General features: G+C 40.2%; 1 protein-coding gene across 1 annotated transcript; it reads right to left on the bottom strand.

Annotated features, from left to right (window-relative positions):
- Window positions 1-1,958: 1,958 nt before the first annotated feature.
- On the bottom strand, window positions 1,959-16,687 carry WDR75 (WD repeat domain 75). Its single transcript, XM_038182323.2, has 21 exons — window positions 16,543-16,687; window positions 16,333-16,462; window positions 15,996-16,061; window positions 15,261-15,354; window positions 14,457-14,581; window positions 13,535-13,605; window positions 12,905-13,021; window positions 12,237-12,325; window positions 11,344-11,502; window positions 10,951-11,010; window positions 10,750-10,865; window positions 10,126-10,298; window positions 9,375-9,538; window positions 7,813-7,996; window positions 5,965-6,059; window positions 5,473-5,568; window positions 4,910-5,079; window positions 4,350-4,409; window positions 3,619-3,759; window positions 3,444-3,535; window positions 1,959-2,238 (listed from the first exon to the last, which is right to left on the bottom strand). The coding sequence occupies exons 1-21, from the start codon at window positions 16,626-16,628 to the stop codon at window positions 2,031-2,033; spliced, it is 2,496 nt and encodes an 831-aa protein (XP_038038251.1). The 5' UTR covers window positions 16,629-16,687; the 3' UTR covers window positions 1,959-2,030.
- Window positions 16,688-18,618: the final 1,931 nt, after the last annotated feature.

Genomic DNA, 18,618 nt, shown 5'->3' with positions numbered 1-18,618 from the left:
AACAATTTGAAAAAAAAAGCATAGACTTTAAGATGTGCCATGTCCCTGCTATCCCAAAGCCTATAAACAAACTGAAATGCCTGAAGTATGATTTTTCCTTAGCATTAAAATTTGTAGCAATGTTAGTCTCAACGTAATTCATGACAGAAGAAAATACTTTGTTGTCCCTCATAAGCATAAGTAATAAATAGCCTCAAAAGCTACGCTGTGACTTTGTTGTATGAGGAACTGCAGAAGCCCTTTCCTGCCAATTAATGCAGCCAGCCCCAGACAATTTAGCCTGAAACTGTAACAAGTGACGTTTTTCACCTCAGTCTAGAAAGAAATAAAAACACTTTGTGCAAGTTCCAGGCAAGAAATTGTCTTTGCTTTATGCAAGGCTGTATTCATTAAAGTATGTTTTTTATTCCCCACCTTTATCTGTTTTGACATCCATCAGACCATAAAGTTCTACTATTTTTCCACACTAATGAATTTTAAACTAATTTTGATGTCGACTCAGCCAGTACTCATATTTAGTGGTAGACTTAATTGTTTTCAGTACAGTGGGTGTTTACAAGTGATTACCATCGAGGATGTGTTTTCATCTCCAGTACTTTGAAATGAATGCAGCGTCCCTAGTGCAGGGGGCGTTTTTTTGCTGGGGGTTACTGCTTCATTTACTGCGTGGACAGGGGTGCAGAAGTCTTCTCATTTCTGCAAGCTTCTCTGTTACAACTGTAGATTAAGATCATATACTCTTGCTAATACCTCTGTCCTCAGCTGTCACAGGACAGCCTCAGGACACCAGGACGCAGTATTTCCCAAGGCTCAGGGAACAGTCCTGTTTGTACACCACAAGCTGACAGCCAGAAGAATTGTCAGTGCTTCTGATCTGTATTTTAATCTATGAACTGCTTCACAGGGAGGGCACTGGCAGTTGGTCAGCATTATAAACAAAGAGCTGCAGTTGCATTCAAGAGGGGAAAATAAGCTTTCCAACCCGTGTATGCGTGGAAGAGATAGCTTTTTTCTGTTGAAGAGCACTTGTACCCTCCAAAAAACAAAACAAAAGGAAACGGGCCTTTCAATACATGGTATTAGAAATGATACAGGAAAGTGTCCTCCAGCTTGTTCCTTTGCAGTAGCAAAGGAGGGAAGAGTATGATTTTTCACCGACAAAGAATAAAGTATCATACCTGTTTCCAGTATTTTTAACTTAAATATTTTTAGCAGAATATCGTTTCTCCAGAGCTCTCTGACCAATGCAACCTCCACCACCTTGCCATTATAGTACATGACAGGACACTGTTTCTATGCTTAGCCCTCAGCTCATCCCTCACAGCTCTGTTATGCGTACAGTAAGGTGGCAGAAAGGAGATGTGTATCCCAGCAACGTTCTGTGGTGTTCTTGATAAATGGGAATGCAGAGGTTTTGTTATGAAATAATGAATTCAAGTGCCCTATGCCTAAGAGTCTCTGTACTGTACAAATACCAGAAAACACATTAAGACCAAGTATTAGGAGGCAGCTATATTCTAGAACCAGACATGCTGAACCACCTGTCACTCAGGTCAGATGAAGGAATTTCTGAGGAGAAAATTTGTTACATACCTGTATACAGCACAACCCATTTCCCTACTAGATCCTGAATTCTTGAATTAAGTACTTTATGAACCTTTATGCCCTTTGCTGTTCTTTGGCCTCAGTAGCCCAATCTCTGCTGGGGAAATTTTCAGAGGCTCAGCTGTGACTTCAGAAACTCATCACAAGTCCAGTAATGAATTCAGTTTCACTAGAACCCTTTTATATGCACTTGCATGACAATAAAAATACAGGTCAGATGTCTTCTAAGCTCACAGAGAATCAGCAATAAAGCTAAGAACAGAGGCATTTTTTTCCAAAACTTTAATCCCTCCCCAGAGTTCTTTCTTCTTACGGCAGTAGAGGTTGATATAATTCATGGTCAAAAGACTTGAAAGGGTTTTGGAGCAGTATTTAATATCCAAAGCTTCAGCTTACAATACAAAAGAAAAAAGCACAATGTCCGTTTAGAAAGCTGATATCCAACTGTAGTCCATTTTTCTAACTTTGCGTAGCTCTTTTTCCTCAGCTTTGGACAGTTTACATGTTGTCTCTCCTAATAAATCCATAGACTTTATATTTTCTTGTTCCATTTCAGTAACATCTTTTTCCTCGTCTGAATCCTCTTCTGCTTCTTCACTTTCCATTTCTACTTCATCTGCAACTTCTTCAGCACTGTAAAAGGAAGATGATTGGAAATAAATAGGTAGTTCTGATCACACATGGTAGTACAGTTCAGTTATCATGCAAATAACTTCAAGCAAATATTGGATTTGTTTTTTTTAGGCTCAGGCTACAGAAGAACTACTGTACTTCTTGCCATCTCCATTACAAGCTATTTCAAACGGCTGGCTTCTCCTTTAAGTAAACTTCCCAAATACACATTTTCTCCAAACATAATATGTACTGTCAGAACATGCAGCTCAGCATTATGTAAGAAGTTATTCCACACTTCTATAGATTAGAAACATAGCACATACTGGTGGATGAGACAATTAAGGCCACTCTTCTTTCAGATAAGAAACGGGTCACTTGGGGTCTTAAAAAAAATGCTGCAATAGCACATTCCAATGAAGAAATTTTTTTAGATAGAGAGGTATTTAAAACAGCTGCTCCCTTCTCACTTGATTCAAAAGAAACTCCTGCTGAAATAGAAAACTATACTTTAAAATAATTATATAGAACAACCACCACCTAAAATATGGTACTTTGATACTATTAATTCAAATACCTGTTCTGTCATTAGAAATGTCCTAGGTGACAGAACAGTCCTGGTCTCCTATAAATCATCTGATCTACTGAAATTTATCCCTCCAAGTCAATGTATTATAGATGTGTACCATCACTTTTTATTTATCCTGATATGGAAAAGAGAAGGATTTAACACTAATAAGGATATCAGTCTATACAGTGATACATACTTACCAGCCTTTCAGGGGCCTGCTCCTACAGTCCTTGTAGCTGTATGCAACTTCAAATGCACAGGCATACTAATTACTAGAGTCAAAGTACAAGCTCTACAGCTCCAAATATTTACAGAGGCCACTGAACTCCTAAATTCTTCTGTACTAAACCACACAGAAGTTTCTATATATTCTTTGTATGCGACTTTTGCCAGTATTTTGTTGGCAAAAAATTTACTTGGACAGTCCAGTAAGAATGTTGATCTCAGAAGAACAGGCTACCAAATGCCTGTTTGGCGTTTGGTACTCAAGGCCAGGCTGGATGGGGCTATAAGCAACCTACTATTCTATTACCTAAGAGGAGCAAAGGCAAAGAGTGTTAGAAAAATTATCTAAAGTGTAAGAATAGCTTTTTTAAAGATGCACTTAAATTCAACTGATCTCAATAACTAGTATGAGTTCTCCCATTTTTCTTACCTTTCTTTCTCTTTGGAGATGAGCAATGAATTAATAAATATAGGACACAGGAAGGAAGCAGACGGCAAAACGTGTGCTGGAGTGTGCAGGAGCTGAAGAGAAAGCAAAGAAGCTTTATTATGAATGCTTTTGCCTGTCATTATTTTGCTTGTTCACTTACTGTAGTTACTCCTACCTCTTTAACAGCAGGGGAATCTTGCTCGTGGTGATTACGAACTACTTTTGAAAGGTCTATATCCCCTTGTGATTGTTGATGTCTGTGCTTTCCCAAAAGCAAGCTAAATGGGGTCACCGGAAGGCTTTCTTCTATGGCCAGCTTGAATAAAAAAAAAAGAACACACACAACTTGTATTTGAAACAAGACAGTTTTAATTAGAACTTTTACTGTCAAAGATCTAAATTCCATCTCATTTTGAATTACCGAAATTCAGCTAGGAGAATTTAGAATCAGTCTAGGTGACAGAACTCTACGCTCAGATTTAACTCAGCTAAGCCATATGACATGGCTCCTGATACTTATTTCTCTCAGGCGACAAACCTGAGCATTAAACCTGAGCCTCCAAGCATTAAAGAAACCAAAACAAGGAAAAGAGCTAGCTCAAATATCAGGTGGTTTTGCTTCATGCGTGCAATCTACATTCTTTTCGAGAATTATCAGATTTTGTTCAGGAAAATTAGAAAGGAGTAGCTTACTAATACTTCACCTTTTAAAGGTTTTATGAACAGGACTTCTGCCAACATATAAGCAAGTACAGATCAGCGCCCCTTCAGATAAGGGCCTGTGACTCCCTGTCAGGATGTGATGAGTGTTTTCATGACAGATAGGAATTAGAATCTGTCAAGTTGAACACCAACACGATTTTGAATACCGCTACACATTTCTATCAGAATTTCTTTGAAAGGTACCTGTTTGCTTGACACCGTAAGCCTTTCTTCTGGGGACTTTGTGCTAAACGTCATTAGCTCCTAAAATAAAGAAAGATGTAGCAGAGTTACAACATCTAAAACTGCTTTCTGTGTTTCAGTACCTAGTCCACAAGTTTGGCCCCAAAAGATTTGTTTGTCAAGTGGAAGAAGCCAATACAACTTTCTCTTTATTTTAGAAAGAAAAGGAAGCAGGAATGAGCCCAATAGCTCTGTATAGACTTTGCAGGTAGAAGGGAAAACAGACAAAACAACCACACAAATAATATGGGGAAAATCTGAATATCATATGAAACATTTGCAATGCTAGCAACACTTCAGTTTCTACATATTTTTTTTTCTGTGAATGAAGCAAGAGAAACTACTGGAAGCAAAAGAGCAGTAAATAAGAAAATCGATGTTAAGTATTTTAGCATTTGAAAGATTTTAATGAAGAACCATGTATGGCTTTCGTTGCTTTGAAATTATGAAAGGAAACTAATACTCAGCAACAGCTGAGCACCCTCACATCCAAGGAACCACTGCTAACCGTTATTTCTTACTTGTGCATCGGTAAGAAAATATAGTTGGGATCTTCTTAGCCAAGCGTATTTTTCTGAACCAACTGTTTCAGGTACGTCTCTTGGAACGAAGGCAGCAAACTGGATCTTTTCTTGACAAAGGTTTCTCTGGATACAGATTGGCCGTGACTCATTTGGCTTAAACACAAACACTGCAAAAAGAAGAAGTCTCGCCTTTAAGTCATGAAACTCTTACCTTCCTGGGTAGCTGTCAAAGCCCTGTGTATGACAGCCAGGAAGGGCTGGACTGGATTGTCTTTAAGCGCTAGTTTGCAGGACTTTTAACTGGATATCCTCAATGCATATGAGAAGTTACCTTTTATGGTATTCAAATCCAGAGAATATGCTTGGTAATTAACTTTTCTGTAGAACAGTAGCTCTTGGAAGAGTAAACATATCAGAGCTCTGACACAGTTTTCCACAGGTGCAAACACCGACTCAGGTTTGGCTTTTATGGAATTCTAAGAAAACGTTTTCTAGAAATTATGCTTTCACAGTTTTAAGATCCACTGACTACTACTTGTCAAAGAAGCCTTTGTACTCACAGCTGGACTCTTTTGAGAGCCATGAGACAGCAGCAATGTGTTCTGAAAGGGGATCAGGTTGCAGAATTACGACGTTGAGGTGAGCACTCCATTCCACTGAAAAGCAAACACAGCAACAGCCAGATGTGAGAAGGCAGCATTCAGTTCCACCCCAGTGCTTTGCCAAATAAAAGGTCAAATGGAAATGACTCAAGGATTGGCCTCTGCAAGAGGCATACAGCTTCACTTATTCCCAGATTAATTAAAACACAATTATCAACTTCCTCTACAAGTGCAGGAAATACAAGCTGTTACTGTGTTATCACCTAATGTAGAATTAAATATGAACATGCACGCTAAGAAGGATACTATCTTAATTAAGTATTAAAAACTGACCCACTACAAAATATTCTGTGGAAATCTGGATCAAACCAGAATTATTTAAAGGTATCACAGTAAATTTGTGTTAGATGTCACCACAGTCACTCTAGTACACATTTAAGCTGATCTTACATGCACAACTGAGCAGGTTCCAGCAACAGAGAAAGCCATGATCAGTGGCACCAATTAGGTATTTGGAACATGTTAGTCTCCCAAAGCAGATGTCCCTACAGAAGCAAAAAGTCAAAAAAGTTAATGACCTTCAGATTTCATTCTTGTAAATCAATACTACATAGAGAAACAAGTCAGAGACATTCAGTTAAGATTTAGTCAGGTGTCCTGGTTTCAGTTAGCACAGAATTAATTTTCTTCCTAGTAGCTGGTGGAATGCTGTGTTTTGGCTTAGAATGAGAAGAGTGCTGATAACACCCCGATGCTTTAATTGTTGCAGAGCAGTGCTTATACTAAGCCAAGGACATCTCAGCCTTTTGCTCTGTCCTGCCAACGGGCAGGCTGGGGGTGCAGTAAGAGCTGGGAGGGGACAGACCCAGGACAGGTGACCCAAACTAGCCAAAGGGGTATTCCATACCATCTGACGTCATGCTAAACAATATATAGGGGTGGCTAGCCGGGGGAAGGGGGCCGGACTGCTCGGGGTTAGGCTGGGCATCGGTCAGCGAGTGGTGAGCAATTGCATTGTGCATCACTTGTTTGTACATATTATTATTATTTCCCTATTATCACCATATTATTATTATTGTTATTATTGTTATTATTATTTTCCTGTCTTATTAAACTGTCTTTATCTCAACTCACGGGCTTCACTTTCCATTTCTCTCCCCCGTCCCAGAGAGGGAGGGGGAAGGGTGAGCGAACGGCTGCGTGGTGTTTAGCTGCCGGCCGGGTTAAACCACGAGTTTTCATTCTGCTTTCACCTCTAGCAAGAGGATGCTTTCTTTCACATGCAACCACAAAACAGGTCTGGAAGATGTGAAGTATGCATGACTCCATAAGGATTACGGAGAATTTGGAACTGTTCCTACAACATTCTGATTTTAAGCAGTGATTTTAACCTCATAAGTAACAAACATGTAATTACTATTGTTAACATCAGGACTAGAAAAAGCTTCCAGTATTTAAAAAAAAAGATTCCCACTACTGAACTAAGAACTAGAACAAGTAAAGTAGTAAAAAAATCTTACAGGTTGCTGATTTGCTTTCTGGAGAAAATGAGAACCTCTAACATTAGGCCAGTAATGACTTGGAGAAACAGCTATAAAAATCTTAGAACTGAAAAGAAACATAGTTCATGTGCAGCATCACAATTTGTTTAGAGAGAGATCTGGCTCAAAGATTAACTAGAGGAACCAGTGAGGTCACCCATTGCCTGGCTTTCTCAAGGCAATCATAAAAAGGTGATGCTTTACCTGGATCGGAAACTACTGTATACTTGCAGTCCATCAAGCTTCACGCTGAGGTTGTCCTATTCTTTGGGTCTCTAAATTTTATCTGTACTGCGGACCTGAGCCATTCCTCACCACCCTTATGCAAAGAGACACCTGCACCTCTTCAGTATGTCTGTTAACGTGGCAGCACCCAGAAGAACATGCTAGGATAGTCTGCCAGCCAAATACAGGTTTCCAGCAGAGGTTATCAGCAATCAAAACACATGTTTTATAATGCAAATTATGTCAATGTGGCAGAATGGCTTACCAATATACTTCCTATTTGAATTAATGCATACAAGAATAAAGCACTAACTTTCTATATTTATACTTCAGTATTTTGATTCAGCTCTACATTAATGGGGAAGTTCCAGTTAGTCTTTTCTATACATGAAATATGAAATTTTACTGTTAAATTCAGCATTTCTAGGAAGAGATACAAAATTGTGCAGTACTATGAATTGATTCTTTCTGTTTTGAATACTCAAGTAAGACGTGAAAAGCCAAATATAGAAGATACAAAAGCCAAACATACCTTATCTTTCCAGGTGGATGGCAAAATGTACACTTAAGATCCCACGTACTTGAATCCCATACAGTGACAGTTTCTTCAAAGCTAACCGCAAGCAAAGAGCCATCTTCTGAGAAACAGCAGTTAGTCGCTTGGTAGTTGTGATAGCTGCCTACAAAGTCACAGCTCCAACTCAAACTCTGCTGTGCTGCATTGAATAAGCAAATTAGTTAATTAAATTCAAGTCTATACACAAAGAGAGGAAAATTCAAGTATTAGTGCAGCAAAGTAGGCTCAAGAGCGGAGAGCTCAGTTTCAGAAGGCTTACTTTTTTGTGAAGTAAGCAGAATCTACCATTCTCCAGTACAAGAAGCATCTAGTATCTAGATTTTTCATTTGCCCTCTATTTTGCATCCCAAGACTATCATGCTTGTTTTGCCAACTACATTAAATGTTCTCAAGTAAGCAGGCAATAGATTTACAAAGTGAGAAGAGATACTGAAAGAAATCCTTTATAATCATCAATTCACAGCTGTTACATAAGAACTGCCTTTGAAAAAGCCAGAACCAGTTCACTTCTTTAAGCGACGCAGCACCATCTAGAGGCACAGTAGAGACTTGCTACAAAGAAAACACCAAAAGGTTGTTCCATGTACGAACCAGTTAGCTTATTAATTTAATACATGCTTTTATGGGTATGTGCTGCACAGAAGATACAGCACATTCAATCCTTTTATCTGATAATTCCTCTCCTCCTCTGGAGGAAATACTTAAGGGAAATCAACACTAATTTTTACTTTTATGCATGCCATGGAATAGAACTCTGTAGTCACAGAAAAATAATAAAAAACCACCACCCCAGCATTAAAGAGACCAGTCAGCAGATGCAAAGCTATCTCATCAAAGGAAATAAAAAAAACATTAAGTCAATGTGGACTGAAGATGAGACCTAAGATCACAGTTGCCTAACACTGAAATAAAATTAAGCAATAAGAAATCTTTTGCATTTGATGTTCAAAGGCATATGGAATAATACATGCCCCTCTCGTGTCGTGTGTCATTATTTTGCTAGAAGCAAACCTCAGCATGCATTTTGAAGAGTAGGATTTGGTTACTTAAGTATCTTGGAAGTGGATCCTAAGTATCCATTCTAGGACTTGTTTGATCCAATACAAAAAAATCTATAAAAACTGAAACATCTAATAGGAAGGAAAGATGTTCAAGAAGTGAACTATCAACTGGTGGATTTCCAGAATGCTAAAGTGTTGTTGTTTTATACTAATGGCAACCAAAACACTATCTCTGTTCTGCATTCTACTCCCTTGAGCAGAATTGTCAAGACTATACTCACAGAAATGAAATGTCTGCTTTCCCAGCATGGAAGCATCATTACACAAATGACAACCCTTTAAATAATAAATATAGGCTGCCATTACCTTCTGCAGCAAATTTGGTAAAGTCTCTACTGTTTAAGGAACCTTGGATGGGACCAGAGGGCCAGGTTCTAAACAGATGAAGTTAGGGGCAGATTTATATAGTGTTGTAAGGTGGAAAATAAGACCATGTTACGCTTCGGCCATGCTTACCTTCTGGATCAGTGTCTTCTAGTATCACCCAGACTTTAAACAGACAATCTTTGCCAGCTGTTACCAGTATCAGGGAGTCATCTTCCAATTCATCCATGTCACGGAAGCACATGGCTGTTATGTGGTCATCGTGGGGCATGCTTATTTGAGTATTCAACTTAAAGCTAGAAGGAAAGAAAAAAGCTTGTCACTTATTTCATTTTCAACTTCAGTAAGATTGCAGTTTTGAATTATTCTAGAAGGGGCAGGGAAAAAGGGAATCAGAGAAACAAAATCTGTAGTCAAAGTGATTTTTTAAATAAGCAGTCATGAAAAACATTTGAACTAGAGGCATGTTTTGTTAAAAAAAAAAAAAGGTCAGTTTTCTGTAACTTAAGACTAATCAATTAGCGATGGAGTAGAGACGGGTGGTAAAACTGAGAAAGCTGTAGATCCATACTGCCCAGTCTATCATTTTAATACCAAATACATACAAGTATTAAAGTCCCATGGTTAAAATAGCCTGTTGAACATGAAAAAATTACATTCAGGACAGCTATTCCTAATCTCTACTTATTCTCTATTTATTTCATGTTTGTGGGCTGTTTCAGGTGTGTCACATGCATTTAATCCCTTCCTAGGGTTAGTTACAATTTTCCTATAATTAGTTCATTTGGAAAAACCCTTTACAAGACAACAGTTGCGTAGATATTCGCATCATGCTTAAGATACAGACTTGGACATCTAGAAGGCCATCTCTAGTTACCATTACCTTTGTGTTTCTTCATCAAAGAACCACAGCTTCAAGTGTAACTCAAGGTCAGGTTCTTCTTCTCTCTCTTCCACTGTTGCTAACCACTTGCCTTGGGCACTAAATGCAACTTTAACCAAGTCAGTTTGGTTTAAGCCTTCCTGCTGGATGTATTCTTGTTGAACAATATCCAGCTGAAAAACAAGACAAGAATAAATATGAGAATTCCAGTGTAGATTTATAGGTATTAGAAGACAATGGAGAAAGGATGTGCTGAAAGCACTGATTAGAACTGATTGGTCTCTGGCATAAAAAAAATCAGGATAAGCAAAATTATGGCATGTAAATTCCATAATAATAGGAAGCGTGTGCATGTGAAGAGGATATTGCATGGGGATTTTACCTACAAATTTGTGGCATTTAACTTGAGAGTAACAACACTGGAGGGATTTATTCAACTGTCAGCATTTAGCTATGCGTACAGGTAACAAGACTGTGACAAAGCTGACAAAATCTCAGGCTGGAATCCAGTTGCAGGGTACGGGTGCTGGGTTTTTCTTTGTTTGCCATACTAAGTCTTCAGAGAAATTCTGGTGCATCATATACTTGACTGAAGAAGTTTTACCACAGGCCTGCCCAACTTACACTGTACAGCTGTTTGTCACTTTGGAGACAATAGAACTGCAAGTGGCCAGCCTCTCCATTCAGGACCAAAGCTTTGGTTCTAGGATCAACCACTAGACCAGTCTTGACATCCCTGGCTGGGAACAAAAGAAGACAAATGACTTCAGATCGGAAGTTACATATTCTACCCCTTAAGGAGAAGATAAACTTCACTGCACTTACCTCTAATTAGCCCTTGAATACTTTTGGAAAATCTTAGGTTGCTGTTTATTATTGTGATTCCTGAAAGGAAAAGCATATAAAGACTTAGAACAGACTTCTACCAAGCATTAACATCGCACAGAGGGAAAGGGCCTTAACTGTATACGTATCAGATTAAGTGGAGACATCTTTTCACAATCTGTGAGACCCCTAAATCAGGATGTAGCCAAGCTACAGCAAATTTGCAGAACTGATGAAAGAGCAAAACAACCTGCTTTAAGTCTATGTTCTTTCAGATCAGTGTTTGACCTGTTATGTATTCTCTAGTTAACTCATTTGAAATGAATGAAGTAGAGCTAATACAGATTTGCATTCCATTTTTGCATTAGGTGGTACTTAAAATACTTGGCTTACTGTTGTCTGTATGCAAGGTGCAATAGAGAGTGCCATCAGACGAAACAGAGATGTACTCAATAGCAGATCCCAAGCGAGGAAGGAAATCCTTTTTACAGTCTGATCCGTTGTGCCACTGAACCAGAACAGCTTCAACTCCTCCACTCAGCAAGCTGGTTCCTTTCCAGGAAATAAGCATGCAGTTAGAGGTTTTGTTTAAAAAAAAAAATATTGTCAGCACATGTATTTGTGTTAGTTAGAAACACACAGGTTCTCGAAAAAACTTTAAGCTGTCACATACAAAACAGTTATTCCTCATGCCTAGCCTGTGCAACAGACATATACATGTATGTTTCCTATTATCCCATGTTAAACTGTTAGAGAAACTTACATGAAGTAACAAGAACTTGTGCCAGGAGTAAAATTTAAACAATGCTTTGGGAATCGTAAGCCCCATTACCTTTTGTATCAGTTCAGTATTTGTGTTAGAATATAGATGTTCTCCTTCTATAAGTATTTTGCAGTAAGAAGTATGCCAAGAAATACATTCACCTGAAAGTGAACTGGGTTTTTATCATTAGGTTTGAGCTCAGACAGGACTGGCTTACTTTCTTCAGGTTCAGACAGACTCTGGCAAGAGCTCATTGGCATTACTGATGAAAAAGGAGACAGTAGGGTGTAAGTGGCAGGAAGAGGGGCTAGATTTCACATTCTGCCACAGCAGGTCAATTTTTGTATTATGAACACCAACCAAAATAGCATCAGAAAAGCTCAACTGCTTCCACTTATTTCATATTCTTCCTGTACATACTTAAAATTCTACAAACTTATTTGTTAGTAAGCGGATGAACTTGAACTTCCATCGATTTCTTCCCCCCATTCTCCAGCTGTCTTTGAAAGACTCTTGTACTCACCCTCTATAGAAAAAGAGAGATCCATGACCCTGTCATGATGCCAGTGCAGGGTGGAGAACACATACTCTTTGTTGTGGTAGAAATTCCTCCTATGGAGAAGGAAAAGAGTACTTCAAGCACAGAGTCATCAACTGAGCAAACAAAGCGGAATATTGAACTGAATCAAGTGTATCTTTTTTCTAACCTCTGAACTACAGTTTCTTGTATGCTTTGGTGACAGGGAAGGAAATGTGCCAGCAGCTTTCCAGGGGAATGCTACGCCTTCCTGGCATGCACTGTACATCTTACACACACTGAGCAACCTAGAGCTGCAGAGCAACTTGGCAAGCTGACTCTTCTTAACCATGCAATTCCATGAGTGTGCTCTCACTGGGACTCTATTGCCCACAAAGTTCCTTCAATTACATTCCCATTACCTTTTTCAAATACATTACAGAATAGCGGAGTGTGGCTGCATGGGAATATTCCCTCTACTTTAACATTAAAATTAAGCTGTACCCTGAAGTCGATGTGAGTATTGCGGTCCCACAAGCCTGGCTATTCTTTGACATTTTCAGCAGTCATAAAGAGCAACGTAAGGACTAATTAAACTGCTTTGCTCAGGTTTCACTTAATTTCTACGGTCATGCCAGTTTATGGGGTACACAGATGAATCAAGATGAACATACCAGAGTCGAATCTTTCCATCAGCATGGCCAGTTGCAATACAATCCTCCTTAGGATGGCATGCTACACAAGTGAAGAGATTATTTCCACCTTTCGCATTTGTTGCTCTTAGAGAAAACCTTCAGAAGTTAAGAAAGGAACTCTAATTATATGCATATTTTTGAAAACAAAACAAAAACATCAGCTGATGCACAAGTACACAAAAGTAATTCTGACAGCAAAATCAACCGTCTTCCAGTTGTTATAAACTTACACACACAATGTAAAAAAAGAGTGAAACTTTCTTTCCACTTATTTCATAACATCTTTGCTTTCAATCAAGCTTATTTGTTCCACTCCTTCCTATCCCACTTGGTCCTTGACCAACCTGTCACTTGTTTCAGTCCAGCATCACCTAGAAAAATACATACCTGAGCTGAAAAAATGAGCTATCAAGAGCTACTGTAAATACTCTTACTGCCCACCTTCACCTTCCTTTTTAAAGGAAGCTTCTTGTGTACTGTCTACAACCCATCTAGCATAAAACCAAATGGTTGATGAGAAATGTAGATAACTGGTTATGTGTGCACGCAGTAAACATATTTTTAATATATTCAGATTGAAGCAATACCTGTTATCTTCATCATTCTTACCTGTTTAACTGTTTCCGTTTAAAAAAATAAACTTGGAGATGCAGGTTCTTGACCGACGCCACATATTCACCCTGTTACAGTAAAAGAACAACCAACCAGTTAGGACATACAGACTGTACTTACACATGAAAGAAAAAAAAGAAATCATGTTTCACTATAAAGCGCTTGAAATTGGAGATGACACCAGATTGAACATCAGCATCTGTTTTGTCTACTGTTGCTTAGAAAGTACCCGCACACAGATGGCAAGAAAGGACTGATACAACACTGAGCCATCACTTCTAGCACTTTTGTCTTCATCCCTGTTTTCAAATGTTCATTTAACCCCACAATCCAAAACATAGTACACGAGGCATTTCCTTTTCCCTGTTTGCTGTTATAAATAGGACAGAATCAATCCTTGTGAGCAACCAAACACTGCTGTATAAGATCTCAGCAAAACAAAGCTACATATCTACTCCTAAAAAAATCACACTTAGTTAAGATGTTAAGATGTTGAGGATTTTAAGACTTTCGATATTAAAAGGAACTTTAAGACATTCATGAAATTATGGGTAGACTCCGTTCTCCTTGAAAAACAGTATTTTAACAATAGGCTGGTTTCCTGGCACTTCCTACTTTTTCCAGTCTATTTCGTATGTGTCAAAAGTTCAGTTCTAGCAGATTGTTTTAACAAGTATCACAGCTGCCTCCAAGTGCTGCTGAAGCTTATGTCTCTCAAGGTTGCCCTTCCAAAAGTCAGTAACCTACAATTTCTTTACAGCCAAGGTTCCATATGATTTTTTTTTTTTAAAAGGGGTGTGTTTTGCTTGATGAGTCTGAAATGCTGCTTTCACACATATACAGCACAGCAGCACATCAGTCATTTGAAAGGAAAAGAAACAAAACAATACCCAACACTCCCCACCAAAGGCGAATATACCTCTCTTCCAAACGCAGTACACTTTGGTGACGCATCCACACCTTCCAGAACCACAGAAAATTCCTTGGCTTCCACATCTTGGCCTGCTGTTTTTGTCAGCTTCACTGAGACCAGCTGGAATGTATCTAACCAAAGAAAAAAATCTGTTACCAAAAAACTTTTGCAAACAACTTTATGCATGTCCATTATAAAAGCGATTTGCACTCAGTCCACCTTAACAAAAATCAAGAATATTGGAAGGTACTAATATGTCTGAGAACTCTATAATGCTTCTCAGAAAAATATTGTTTAAGATATTCTAATTCACACAGCACTGAACGCTGAGGACTAAATAGCAAATTCCAGTGCAACCAGAAGCAGAAAGCAAGCAAAGTTAGATGATGTTTGATCTTGCTCTGACATGACGTTTGTAGAAACAGAGGAGGAATAAGATCAAGCTATATTTAATATTTATTTCAAACTGAAGTCTAGAAAAAAGTAACCATACAAGCAGTTAAAGTGGAAAAGTAGTCTCAAATGCTGTGTGTACACTGTATTACGGTAAACACTGTTTAAAGATTACTGCATCTACAGCATCAAATATGTGCACTATGTGACTTAGAAATGAAAATGAGCACTTTCCTAGTCAAATGTAAAAAACAGACCTCAAAGAATAAAAATAAAAAAAAAAACAAAATACAGAACCACAGGCATCTGTCATAAGACTTAGAGAACATTAATACATTAAAGCACCCTGCCGTACACTATTCGCTCCGTTAACAGTAGCTTATAAAAACAATATCATAATGATGACACTAAGCATACCTCTTTCACCTCTCTTGGGAAGTATAACAAACACCGAGTCCTCACAACTATCAAGTGCATATAGCGCGAGAAGTTTGTATCCCACAGTGAAAGTCTGATGAAAGAAATAAAAACCCAACAGTTACTATACTTGAGCACAGAGTTTTCAAGAGTCAGCAACACAAAACTTTTACAGTGGGGAAAACAGATGTGCTTTGAAGAAACCTTGCCGTATTGGTTGTCCATTCAACGACAAGTAAGAACTCTGTTCCATCAAGGACTAATATCCACATTAAAACAGCACTAACATACACCAGATTTAGCAAAAAATAGGAAAGCACCTTACCCCCAGTACAAAACAGAAGGCTCAGCTATTGAAAGTGCCCCTCCACTTGGCAGAAAATAGGAGTAACAGGACAGGCAGTGGCCCATACTTCCACACCATCCTATCAGCTCCTATTGGTACCTCACAAACTGCAGCGTATTCCCTTAAAACTACATTGGACTGAACTCTAGCAAGTAGTAGAGTCAGTATGTCAACACACAGCTGTTTTTTTCCCCTGATAATATTATTTATCATCATGAATTTCTGCAGTGACAGATGTATCAACATCTCATTGCTGCTATGAAAAGATAGCTTTCAGGCTGCGTTAACAGAATGCATCTCAGACTGATTTGTGTCAATCCTTACTATCATTTTACAATCAGTGGGCCAAGAACAGCTTTGCCACGCACTCACTGAGTACCTCACCATACCTTGATGAGAATCCCATCCGTGAAGTCCCACAGCTTGATGCTGCCATCAAGAGAGCACGAGTAGAGCTGAGGAGCGAAAAACGGCTATTACAACAGAACATCAAAAGCCAGGTTCTACAAAAAACCGCTACTTAAAGCTGAAAGACCGATCTGGGGAACTTTTTGAGCAGCCACCACCCAGGTGCAGCCCATCTTTGGGGACAGCGTGGCTTACCCGGAGCAGCACCACAAGCACACCCGCAGCGCCAGCCCCCCCACAAGGGCCCTGCGGAGCACTCCTCCCATCCCCAGGGCCCCCCAGCCCCCTCCCCAGCCCTGCCCCGGCCCCCTGCCCCACCTGCAGGCGGTTGTGCGGGTTGAGCCTGACCCCCGTCACCAGCCCGCTGTGGCCGCGCAGCAGCCGCACCAGCTCCTCGGTGGCCGCGCTGTACACCTTCACGAAGTCCCCGGCGGTGCACAGCAGGAACCTGCGGAGAGAGAGGCGACAGCCGTGACCCCCCTGCGGAGACAGCCCCCCAAAAACACCACACGCAGCCCCCGGCCGTACCTGGCGTCGGCGGAGAAGACGGCCCGGGCGCCGTGCAGGGGACTGCCCCCGCAGCGCACCACGCGGAGCCCCGCGGCCGCCACCATCTTGAGGCCGCTGCAGCCCGCCCATTCCGGCCCCGCCCGCTGCCGACATGGCGGCCGCCCCGCCCCGCGCCTCAGCGGCGCAGCGTGTGGGGAGGGCTGCCTGCTTTCCTCCTTCCTACACGATAAAAGTTGTCTTAATGTTGGTATCACGTCTACCATGGGGACACAACACAATTCGCTGCCACACATTTAGGGTAGCGCTACTGTACTGCGTAGTATAACCCAAGTTAATAGGACAGTGGAATAGAGTTCAGGAAAAGACTTGCAGCTGAGTTCAGGGGAGCAGAATGAGAGCCCTTTAAGGCAGGGTGTGATACACCAGGTTACCTGTCTCATTCATGAAGTCAGGAATACAATTCAGGCCAAAACCTCTTGAAATAACAGTAAGTTTGCACTCCACTTACTATTCAGCGGATTTCTTGCTTTCTGGAAAACTTGGTTTACTTCAGTTGTGCACCTTAATAGAATAGGGGTTAGGTGGCTGTCTGAGACGGGATGTTACAATAATGATTCTTAGCTGCTGTGAACACTAGAGGGTGCTAGAAGAATGACTGCAATAATTACACCGTATTTAAAGCCCAGATAACCAGGAAAGTGGAATTGCTTGAGCTAGGACTCTGTCGTTTAACGAGCTCCATTTCCTTCGTGTTCAACAGGTGATGGCATCTACATTACCAGTACCGCTGTGCTGTTGTAACTAGGTTGTGAACTGTCTTTCAGTCTATGGATGGTACATGCATGTGTATGTCATTCCATAAGCTACTGTGCAACAGCTGCACGTTGTGCATCTTGCAGTTGCACTAGTGCAAGCACAGAGAACAGTCAGGGCTTCAGCTGGGCAAACAGGTGCCAAAACAAGGAAGCAAAATTGAGCTTGCACCTTTAATTTCTTTCTGAACTGAAACCGTGTGTGCAGAGAATCTGGGATAAGAAGAGACAGGCCTACATGAGACTATGTTAGTCTGTGTAAAGATCTTGCTTTGAGGTTTCCTTGTCTTTAAATAGTGGCTGTTGGTAAGCAAGGATACAGCCTGGGAGAAGAGAGGACTATAATGAGGACCTTGTGAGCTTCTTTACCTTAAGCAGCTGCTGGATCTCCAGTGCTTCCTATTCCATAATGCCTTTGAAGATTTTGTTTCTTACCACTTGGAAAGGACGCCAAGCTTTGTCCAGCTAGGGAAGGCGAGTACTGCAGTATTGAGAAAAAAAATCTGGATGAAAGAAAGACTCTCAATCCTAAACTCTGTGCTTATGGTCCAACAAATGTTCGCGGCCTTTCCTCTGATACAAACCAGCTGTAGCCATGCATTGCTGCGTGTAAACAGTATTCCCCTGCTCTTAGCATTTCTAACCACAAAGCAACAGATTGCAAGCTGTACTGTTCTCTTTTCATCCCGTTTGTGCTACTTCCTTACTACTAATAACCACTTGGTCTTTTTTGAATCCCATCCCGTTCCTGCTGAAAGCAGCGAGAGCAGGGCCCAGCAGTGGGCTGTGCCCAGTGATGGGGGGGCAGGCAGAAGATACAGTGGTCATGTTGGAGCTCTAGTGCCCTCGTGAAAAGTCTCACCCTAACAAGCTGGAAGGCAAGGGGAAAAATGGTGCTTTTTTACATTACTTCATTAGGATTAACTTTCTCTGCTACTTTCTGAGGAGCAATTCAGAAAGCAGCTGTAAGGGACTTACTTTTTTTTCAGTATTTCCTTTAATTCTTTAAAAAAAATAGTATCTCAAGAGATCACTGTCTTCAGTGGGAGTGAAAACCATGAGATGGTCCTTAGAGATTGATGGAAGAAATCAGTGAGGTGCTGCTTCAGAACTGAGGCTGTTCTGCCCCCGTTTATGTAGTATAAGGGTCAGGTCCCTTCCCCTCTTCTGATATGGCTATTAGAAAGGTTTAACTGTTTTTCTTTTTTTATTATTATTATTTTTGTATTATTTTTTAATTTCATTTCACACCCATTTCTCATGAAAAATGCATCCTCTGCTT

The sequence above is a fragment of the Anas platyrhynchos genome, chromosome 7 (assembly GCF_047663525.1).
Source record: "Anas platyrhynchos isolate ZD024472 breed Pekin duck chromosome 7, IASCAAS_PekinDuck_T2T, whole genome shotgun sequence".
Classification (NCBI taxonomy): Eukaryota; Metazoa; Chordata; class Aves; order Anseriformes; family Anatidae; genus Anas; species Anas platyrhynchos.
Note: the sequence above shows the minus strand (reverse complement) of the source record. Positions and strands in the feature narration are given on the sequence as shown.

Bases quoted from the DNA above. Each gene is read 5' to 3' on its own strand.
- WDR75 (XM_038182323.2), bottom strand. From the start codon at position 16,628: ATGGTGGCGGCCGCGGGGCTCCGCGTGGTGCGCTGCGGGGGCAGTCCC. The intron at 12,326-12,904 runs GTATGTTCATCT...CCTTCTCCATAG, and splicing joins GATGGAAAGATTCGACTCTG to GAGGAATTTCTACCACAACA. The intron at 5,080-5,472 runs GTGAGTACAAAG...TTCTTTTTGCAG, and splicing joins GCTCTCAAAAGAGTCCAGCT to TGTTTGTGTTTAAGCCAAAT.